This window comes from Haemaphysalis longicornis, unplaced genomic scaffold (genome assembly GCF_048455015.1).
Source record: "Haemaphysalis longicornis isolate Haplotype H1 unplaced genomic scaffold, Haemaphysalis longicornis Haplotype H1 scaffold_9, whole genome shotgun sequence".
NCBI classification, from domain to species: domain Eukaryota; kingdom Metazoa; phylum Arthropoda; class Arachnida; order Ixodida; family Ixodidae; genus Haemaphysalis; species Haemaphysalis longicornis.
In genome coordinates, this window is record NW_027526460.1 from 12,890,457 (window position 1) to 12,900,984 (window position 10,528).

The 10,528-nt window shown below is 49.1% G+C and overlaps 1 protein-coding gene across 4 annotated transcripts in view; it reads right to left on the bottom strand.

Annotated features, from left to right (window-relative positions):
* The window catches only part of LOC144152228 (uncharacterized), a 67,324-nt gene that overhangs the window by 13,039 nt on the left and 43,757 nt on the right, over window positions 1–10,528 (bottom strand). For 3 of the 4 annotated variants that reach the window (XM_077683462.1, XM_077683463.1, XM_077683461.1), the window contains exons 3-4: window positions 4,406–4,623; window positions 1,917–2,042 (exon numbers count right to left, since the gene is read on the bottom strand). In XM_077683462.1, coding sequence (XP_077539588.1) covers window positions 1,917–2,042; window positions 4,406–4,623 — 344 coding nt within the window. The remainder of the gene's footprint in view (window positions 1–1,916; window positions 2,043–4,405; window positions 4,624–10,528) is intronic. The other variant, XM_077683464.1, reaches the window with a different exon arrangement.

Sequence of the window (10,528 nt, forward strand, 5' to 3'; positions counted from 1 at the left end):
CACGAAACTCAAGAGCCCCCTCCCCCCTCCCTTCTCCCAACCCCTATCCCCGACCCCCTCGAGCGATGGGAGACCTTGCTGTACAGCCCCGACCTCGCCACTCAGTACGGACTGGTGGCCAGGGGCCAGGAGCTGCTGGACACGTATATACATGGGTCCCGCGACTAGGGAACCCCCCCCCCCCCCCCCCACCCCCCCCCTATGTGGTGCCTGCGCACACGCACCTTCTTTAAGGACTCAGTAAAGTTGATTCTCTCTCTCTCTCTCTCTCTCTCTCTCTCTCTCTCTCTCCTCTCTCTCTCTCTCTCTCTCTCTCTCTCTCTCTCTCTCTCTCTCTCTCTCTCTCTCTCTCTCTCTCTCTCTCTCTCAGAAAAAAAAATGGCTCAGCTTGCACTAGTGGTGCAAGGCTGGAGAAACAGCAGAGCTGGCGGCGCCTTTCTTTTCGTCGGAGACCCGGCTGTTGCACCCAAGGAGGTTAAAAAAATTGCAATTTTTTTTAACCTCCTTGGTTGCACCTCACACGGATTTTCCAGCTTGCCGCTGAAAGATATCCATGACTGGCAGGCCCGGATCGTTCGTCCGCAGCCTTTCACACCTCTCCCAGAGCAGACCGCGTTAGCACGCGCTAAAACCCACAGCAACCGGCTTCGCGAACTCCGCGTCTGCATAGCGAGTTTCTGTGGCCCCACTTCAGACGCTAACGCACGTGAACTGGCAATGAGACAAACACATTGAACATTGGTTCATTTGAGGAAACATGAGAAAGGAGCCGTGAGAGCGACAGAGAGAGGAAAGTTTAATATTTTATAGGTTATCCCACTAACGGCGAGGCCTGCTACCTCACATGTGGTGAATACAGTGAGGCGAAAGAAGTTTAGAGAACCTGGAACAATACCAAATCAGAAAAACTAACAGAGCCTTTGTCCACAGAGCCACACCAGCGTGATAACTCCAAGCTCCATAAACGTGACCCAGTTCTAAGGCGTTTTCCTCGCAGCGATATAAAAATTATTTTCACTGTTTTGCGTTGAGCGGTATTCGGTCTGAAATAGGCAGAAAGAATGACTCGAGAGGGAAGGGGGCGACATAGCGCGTCAAGCTCCCTTAGCATTAACCGTATGCTTGTTTAGTATAGGGCATATGAGCCTTCCGGCATCTAACAAGTATGAAAAGTACGCGGATCTGCCCGACGAACATCTAGCTGTGATCAACCGCAGTGTAACCCTCCTAATCCCGCGCCAACTTGAAAACGCACTCATATGAGTGCTCACACACAAGCTCATCATCAAAATCATCATCGTCGTCTTAGTCATCATCATCAGCAGCAGACCACTGCAGGGCGGAGGCCATTTTCCCGCGCGGCGACCAAATTTGAAACTGGTTGCAATAAACGTGCTATAATTAATTCTGTGTTGGCGGCTGACGGCTTTCGGTTTGATTTTCATAATTACTGGGCCAATAAGTATTCTTTACAGCATAAAAACTGAAAGCGAGAAATTTCGTGTCAGTACTCCTTTAATTGTTTGGGAGCGACAAACCTCCTATGACACACAAGATGGCGCACGCAAGCTACAAAATTTTTCGTGCGAGGCACGTAATCACGAAAAAGACGACATAACAAACGCAGCAGAACCCGAAAGAGTCCGAGCAAGGTGCAGGTCGTTCCCTGGTCGGAGTCGCTAAGGGAAAAAACGCCACCACACACAAACGCCCCGAAGCGTACAAGGCTCAGACAACTGCACGGGCGCCGATAACGCGAACTAATAATAACGCCCCCAGATCATGTTGTGCCACAAGATAAGGCGCTTAGACACTGGGTTTCTCCCGTCCGCGGCGCTCGCTCGCGCATGACACGCGCGTGCGGATGTAAACGCGGATGCAAGGCCCGAGAGGAAGCAGCAGCAGGAAGTGCTCACCCCGTGCAGGCGGAAGTAGAGGCCGCAGGCGTTGCACACGGGCTCCCCAACGTTGTTCCTCCTCCAGAGCGACGTAGTGCCCGTCTGGCAGTTGGAGCAGGTCAGTCCCACGCGCCGGGACGCCGACTGGAACGATTAAAAAAGAACACAGACAAGCAAAATTAGAAGGTTATAGCTAACCCTTACTTCTACTTTTTTTTTTTTTACACAGGCAAGGATCGAATTCAATCCAAACACTGAATAACGAATCCGTAAAGCTTGAAGACAAGCTAGGTGATGGAGCATCGTTTGAAGGATTGCGTTTAGAGGAAAACGCAAACGTATATGTTGTACCCTCATTTACAATCAAACTGTTGTAAGTAAAAGCGCCGGCTTTACGACAATTGTACATTTTTTTTTCTTTCGCTTCCATCTCTCTGCTAGCCCTAAGCGCAATACTTCGAACAAAAAAATGGCACCCGTGTCGATATACTACACACAACACGCTCACGCATACGCGCACACATGCGTTATTACATGTGCGTGTGCGCGCGTTTGTCAAGCTTATTTTCTTGTTTGCCGGCTGTGTTCAAGAGTCAACAGGTGAATCTACAACGGACAACCACAGAATGCCTATAGGCGTCTTTTTCCGTCTACGTTATATACACTTATGTCTGCATTTCCGCCTAGTTCAGGCAAGAGTTGCTGTGGATGCACACATGTCCCCGTAGTTCCCGCAACAGGAAATTTCATTGTTTGGTGCGTGTGAGCTCTTGCTCAATTTGATTCGGCGCATTTTACCAACGTGCAATTTAGTAACTCCTCTCCTGTTCGGGCTTGCACAAACCGTGGGCAATTTGAATGCGAAACTTCTGTGCGCAGCCATAACGCGCGCAGAAATTCAAATTCCAGACCGTAGCTGTCCAGCACTGATTTACAGTACCATAGTTTCGTCTCTGACAAAACGCTGTAACTATCAGAAGCTAAGCAAGCGTTTTTACTAATGCGAGTCAATTTGAACGACCCCGGCTGCTCTACGCCAAGCTCTTCGAGATCTCGGCCTCCTAAGTTTTCGGTTTCACAGGGTGTGATTAGACCTGATACAAGTACTTAACGAGGTCATCGCCTTAATGACAGATAAACTTGTCCGGAAGAAGGAGAGCAAAGGGATGAGAAAAAAAATGTCCTGCGAAACGCGAGATGGCGTCGGGCGAGGAAAAGAACAACCGATGAGAGAGCTCCGAGGCAAGCTGCGCATCGGCAGAAGCCCCCCTCCGTCATCACTCACACTTGTCGCGGCAGCCGCGCGCGGCCCGGACAAAGACAAACTGTTGTGCGGGTCCGTCTGATCGGTTTTGGTTTCCACCGCGGCCGACGCGCTCCGTCGCGGAGTGTTTGGACAGGGGGGATGCGACTTCGGCCGTGTTCGAGAAGCCGGTGTCACGCGCACTACATGTGCCGACGATGGCGAAACATGACGCTTGCTGCCTCCGTTACCACTGCTAGGGCCAAGGGAGTTTGGAAAAGATGATCAGCCATGCTTCCAAGTACTCTTTGATGAGGCCGCTTAGATGCCAACATATTTTTAGTGCGCACAAAAGAACACGGGTAAAAGTTTATAAGCGACGTCTGGCTACAGTCATACAAGGTGACGCCACGGCGGGCGATCCAAGAAATTCAAATGAGAAGGAGGTTGAAGTATCGGTAAAATAAATCCACGTTTAGCAAATTTTCGCGCGAGCGGTGTCTTTGAAGGCAGCGAAACCATTTCGGGAAATTGCGAGACTTTATTATGTTTGAAACTGATAAGAACTCGGTGCAAACTTTCCTTTTCCCAAGCGTTTACCTGATATCGCACTCACTGCCAGTATCCCTTTTGTGCCAATTCCTCGCTTGCTTTGCCGATTTTGTTTGTTTCTGTTTCTTCATTGAAACGTGTCTTCCCTACAGAATATGCTGTTCTAAACGGTGAATCACAGAGGGCCTTTTCTTAATTCCTTTCCCTCACTGAGGGTATCTGGTGAGACGTATAGGAAGCATGGTTCTGTTACCTTCTCATACAAACTTTTCGCTGGGAAGTTCCTACTACTGCTTCTAGCAATAAAAAGCAGGGCAGCGACTGTAATGGCGCACTCCCAAGCTCAGGTACTTAGCGTACAACATTGTGGATCGGCAAAATAGAAATGACGATAAAATTTTAGAAAGCAGATGCAGCATTCACCGCAAACTCGATGCAGATAATATGCTCTAAATAATCATCAGCCCTCATCTCACCCACATATACTAGATGATATGTTGCTCATATCTCGTCGTATTTAAAAAAAAATGGTTACTAGTTAGGACGGAGTTACGTCTAAACTTTAAGACCCTATGGGTCCAAAGCACCAGCCTTAGTGCCCTTGCTTTGCCCACCTCAGTAAAAACAGGTGCTATTAGCTGGTGCCCCAACATGGCCTTAAATAACGCATGCGCACTAAGGGCAGGGCATAACGGACGGCATGCATCCTCACCTTGGCCGGGGTGAGGATGCATGCAACGAAAGCTCTCCGAGAAGAGCTCACCAGTCGCCTGGGTGTCTTGATTACCGGCCTATGGACGCCGTTCATCTTGTTGTACAGCCCGCACGCGTTGCAGAGGTAGTGGCCCGTGCCATCTCGGCGCCACAGCGGAGTCGAGATGGAGCCACAGTTGACGCACTCGCGGCCTTCGCCGAAGTACTCCAGCTCCGCTGATGTCCCACCAGGGAAGAGGGAACCACACATGAGGGGGAGAAAAAGAAAGAAAGCAAGGCCCATCCATCAATTCAGTGAACGATATCCCGACACGTTCACGACAGTGTCAGTTTCCCTCCCTTGGTGCAGGCCGAGCACACTATCAGGTTTCAATAATTAATGCACGTCATAACCGCTGCACTGACACCGCAGGCAAGTTGCACTAACACCATTGTACACTTACACGCAGCCCTGATAAATCCCCGGTGACCAGTATAAAAAAAAATTCACTTTAAAACGAGTCTGGATGAGCTAAACACAAGAAACATGCACACTCAGACTGAAACTCCCTAGGAGGGACCGAGGTCCCAACTGCGCAACACCCTGCACCAAAATGTGCGTATTAGTTTAGCTTTACCATCACGCTACGGCGTCACTGTACCTAAAAACAGATAAAGTTAGCATGTCCCGCGACCCACAGGGACGAACATACACTGTATTAAGTTGCTTCGGCAGTATGCAGCAGAGTCAAACGGCCGTTAGGGTCACCGCGTGGACCATCGATTAACTGCAGTAGACGTTTGGCTGCATAGAAGTTACTCAAGTACCCAGACAAACTTGGGCCACGCGTTATGGCTACATGATCGAAGAGCTCCGTAACCACTGTTGCATGACACGCCGGCACTCTCGAAAAAAGGCGCCAGATATATAATAGCCACCCCTCAGCCGAGCTTATGGCGGGTCACATGCCCACGGATCGACCGTCGGCTCGTTAGTTTTGTGGGTTTCTTTGAAGACGGCGCTTGACAGGCAGTATTCCTTACAGAGCAGCAATTAGTCATCCAAAGACCCGTGTTCGTATACAGGGTGGTACAGTATTGGCGTGTTTTGAGGGATGTGCTTTCGCCGCTATAGCGACAATAAGCGTCGCTATTTGCGAAGTAGACATCAAATGTCTAGAGATTTCTTCAGACCCTGTGACCCTCAAAGCTGCTTACAATTTGGTGTCAAGACACAACGCGGATTTTGGAAAATTCAGGCGAAAAACGTCAGAAAAGAATACCGGCGAGACGCTGCTTATATACAGACAACGTGCCCACCTCAACGAAACCAGGAAAGTTAAGCGAAAAAAAAAAAAAAAAAACACGAGCTACCTGAACAAGTGCCTAAAATGTGTGGCACGACCCTTCACTAGAAATTACACAAAAGAAATTTTAGGGCGCCTAAGCACTGCTTATGAATTGTGAATAAGAGTATCAATGTTGAATCGAACACCGCTGAGTGCTCCTTCGGGTTTTGCGGAACAGAGGCTTGTGCAATCGAAGTTCTTTTTTACGCATGTCCGAATGATTCAAAATTCACAACAGAATTTATTTTTAAATCGCTGTTTGTACTCGAATTGCTTCAATGAGATGTGTGAAAAAAAAGTGAGGAAGAAGGGTTGCTAGAGGTGTAGGAAATAAAGAAACATGGGAGGCCAGAGGAAGAGGTTCGAAGGTGAAAGTAAGGAGAAATAAAGGTTAGAAATAGGGGAAAATTTAAACAGTTAAAAATACGAAAAAAATGAAAATAGGAGACACACTTAGTGCAAAGATAAATGTTGGAAAAGAAATTGAGAAAACGCACAGACAGAGGCAAAGCAATGTTAACCGGATCGAGTCAGAGTAGATGTAGGCTAGTTGGTTATGGTTGTGAAACATTACTGCTGAGTAAACTCTCGTGCGCTGAGTAATAATCTTGGATAATCACCGAATCCAACCTAGATACACCCGTGAAAGGAATAAATTAGGACGCGGGTTCGATTCCCGGCTGCGGCGGCTGTTTTTCTGACGGAGGCGAGAAGCAAAAACGCCCGTGTGTACGAGATTTCGGCGCACGTTCAAGATGCCTCCCCAGGTAGTCAAAATTAATCCGGAGCCCTCCACTACGGCGCGCCTCATCGCCTGCGCTGCATCGGCGCGTTAAATCAATCAATCAATCAATCAATCAATCAATCAATCAATCAATCAATCAATCAATCAATCAATCAATCAATCAATCAATCAATCAATCAATCAATCAATCAATCAATCAGTCAATCAATCAATCAATCAATCAATCAATCAACCAATCAACCAATCAACGAAGGGAATAAATTGGGCCAGTTTGAATGGGAAGCTGTGAAGGTGCGTGACGCACGTGCATTAAAGGCTCACCATTACGGAATCGTCAGTCACACGGGAGAGAACGTAGACATAATGGTCGAAAATAACAGAGTTCGTCCCGTCTTTCCCAAGAGCACCTGATCATACAAAAACCTGATGACAGCTCATTGTGAAACCACGCAGGTATAACTTCATCACCCAACAGCGTCGGCTGCATGCGACCACCGATTAGCAACCCAAACGACGTTCCTCTACAAGAACAGTTCACTAAGCCATGACTTGACCTTTGACTATTTTGACAATCGCTACTTGGTCATTGGGTATACAACGGTGCTGAAATACATACAACTAATGTTCGCAACGCTTGCCTACAAGTCTGCCCCTTGTAGCACTCGCGAACTCGCATCCCCCAACGTCTTCGGCACATCAGACACGTTCACTACCAACGCGCTTCCTACAAGCGTATGAAGACGACGAGGGGCCTTCAAGGCGCCCCTTGATTCGCTTCAATTTCGCTGCGACGCGAAGCAGTGATGTGTGTGATGTGCCACCCTTTTACGACCACTGCCACCGAACGGCGGTGTCGGGTTCACGCGCTGTACACCCGCGCCCTACGCGGTGGGACGACGTAGTCCTCATGTTTATGTCGGTCGTTCACCAGCAAAGCTCTGCTTTTTTTATTATTTCCTTTCGTCCGTGCCAACTATATGTGCGAATCGCACTGTTCCCTTCCGACTGGTTCATGTCATCGGGACGCTGACAGTGGCTTCCATTTTATACATTTCATGGTGAGGAGAACAGCGAGCTTGAAACGTATATCAACGCTCCGCTCGCAGCAGACGCTTATCATCAAGAATTTGGGGACCCAAAGTGGCACAAATTTAGTAGCAAACACGCGCGGGCATTTTATTATCCTTGATAAGCAAAGAAAAATGAAAAACGCGCAATTTGCATGTACTTCATCGGCCCTTGCAGTGCACTGCGCTCCTTTCCACCACGCAGCTCCTGGTTTGGGGAGTAAAACGTAACAACACTACCCCCCCCCCCCCCCACTTCGCCTTCTCTGTTGAAACATCCTACACGTAAGCTGGCTCAGAACTGGGCCGTCGCGCACTAATTTCGCCATTCGCTGATTGGGGGTATAGGAACGAATGCATGCGCCAGTGCGAATGATCCTCGAAGTAGGAAACCATGGTAAGAACGAATTTGTTCAGAGACCATTTGTACGTTAATAACACTGTATCTTAACACCGCTGCACCCAACCGGCAATTTCTCTGACGTCCTTCATCTGGCTTTCTGCTGTGCTTAACGGCGAAGAAATAAATACTGCGCGAAAGACGAAGATGAAGGTGTAATAGAGACCGGACAACCTCGTCCTGATTTCAACGTCCTCGTCTTTGGCGCAGTATTTATTTCTTCGTCTGTCATGACCAACTATCCAGCAACCAAGTCTTATTAAGCTTACGGTAGTTTATCACTTGTACGTACACCCTCTTATAGAGGGTGCATGTACAAGTGATAAACCACCGCTAGTGATAGGGACTACGAAGGTTGTGGTAATGGTATTTCGATGACGTCAATTGGAATTGACGGAAATCGCACAGGTTGCTGCAATGGGTGATGTTTTAACCGCAACAGTATCAAACTGTTGTTGGAATGCATTGCAGTACATTGTGATCCCACAATACATGTTTTACTCGCATGCCTTCACACCTGCCACCCTTCCATTCAGCCCCGCGTCCATTCAAAAGGAAACAACCAGTAATGATCGTGCAGTGCTGGAGGAGAAGTACAGTGTGGTGGACGAGCGGTGAAATAATGGATTCACCAGTGGTTAGTACTCGTCCGGCGACGGGGTTTATATCTCGGTCGCAGCCTTGTTCATTCAAAATCAAGTTCGATTGGTATCAATCGTGGGGGCTCTGTTAAGCTTGCTGACTAACGACGCTTCGGTTCACTTAGTAACTCTCAAAACTCACCGCGGATGGTACAAGAAGCGTGCGTATCTAACCAGGGTGCATAAGCGGGCCAACAGCCTCAACGTCAGCTCCGAGGAACCACAGGCTGGAGTCGTCGCCTCGCCGTCGGGCGAGGCGAGCGACTCCCTCGGCTGCAAAACGATCCAGCTAAAGGCCACCGAGGCCGAATCTCACGCCCTTTCGCCCGCCGCGCGTCCCTTTGAAACGAACACTCGTGTCGGGCACCGTATACACGCTCGCACGCACTCAGCGCGTCCGTCGACAGCGCAAACCGAAACCCGCAAAACAGCAGCCGCAGCGTCGGAGGGCGATCATCCGAGGGTCTCGGCACCGATTTGCGGGCGCATGGAAGGGACGCGCGGGGAATGAATCAAAGGCGGCTCCCCAAAGACGGGCCGCTTCGTCAACAGCCAGTGTCCCGTTACCCAAGCGCCCCGCCGGCGAACTGCGCGCGCGGACTGGTGTCGCCGGCCGAAATAAGTGCGTCGTTTCTGACGGAAGAACAGCTGGGGGAGCAAGATGCAGTGCAACGCTCGCCTGAAATGCCCGATCGTGGAAGAGACGGTGGCGCCAGGCGACCAAGCTGCCGAGCGCGTGGGGCTCGGACTGCTCCAGCGCCAGCCTTGAGGGAAGCCAGGCATGTAACGATGCGGACGGAAGTCTCGGCTGCCCACTATATCACTGCGTCCCTCGGCACCAAGCGCTGTACAATCCGGCTGTCGATTTTTTTTTTTTTTGCCCGCAACGCTGGGGCTTGAAGGTTCGGTTTGCTGTTTTCGTTCTCGGTGGGGATAAACAGAGTCGAATGAAAGCTTGAAGAGTATAGGAAGGTTAGATATGCAAACGGGTTAAAGATTTGTCGCAAGGGGCAGTGTCTTCACGTGAACGTGCAAATATCCCTTCAAGCCCTGTTTTTTTTTCTTCTTTTTTTGGGGGGAAGGGGGGGGGAAGGGGGGATTTCAGGCAAAAAAAAATGTTTTCTGTATGTTCTACTAAATCTTACGGCTCCCATAAGCCCAAAAACGAAACATAGAACCGATAGTGCAAGTGTTAACTGATTTATAATGGTGACAATTAAGACATATGGCAATTTTATAACCACATGAGCAACAAACGAAAAACGAGCTCATTAGTGCACAAATTGATAGATTTACAAACGTGGGAATAAAATTGTGATTTCTCTTTTACCTCAACGTTGTAATTTTGTATTCACTACAGCATTTTTTTAGCTTCCAGCTCCACTAAAATGAAAAATGGCGGTGTCTGTCGCAGTAGTCATCCTTGAAGAACAATTCCCCAGAAAACAAAAGGTTTTGGCTTCGTCCTCTATGCGCTAGAGAGTCTTTGTGGTGGCGTCAGTTGATACCACCAGGGCCGAAATGAATTTTTTTTGTTTTGTTTTGTTTTGCAATACTGCTTGTTATGTATGGGGAAGATGTCGGGTGTTCCGGGTTCTTGATATCTTCCCAGGCTTTCGAGAATTCTCTATTCTCTCCGCCGAATAACGAAAACGGGCGACCACGAAACACGTAGCCACTCGACACCATCACAGGGGCGTTTGCAGCTGACCTGAAGCCCCCCCCCCCCCCCCCCCCCCCCCCCCCCCCCCCCCCCCCCCCCCGAATGGTTATGCGAACGAGCTGTAGCTTTGGACTCTTGAGTGGTGCGTGTGCGTGCTGCTCGCGATTCACCCCCCGGGCGCGCACCGCGCCCTGATCCATACGAAACCACTGCAAACTCCGTTTTCCTTAATAATTAAATATTTTAAATTTTCCCCTAACAAGTCTTTCCTATCTGA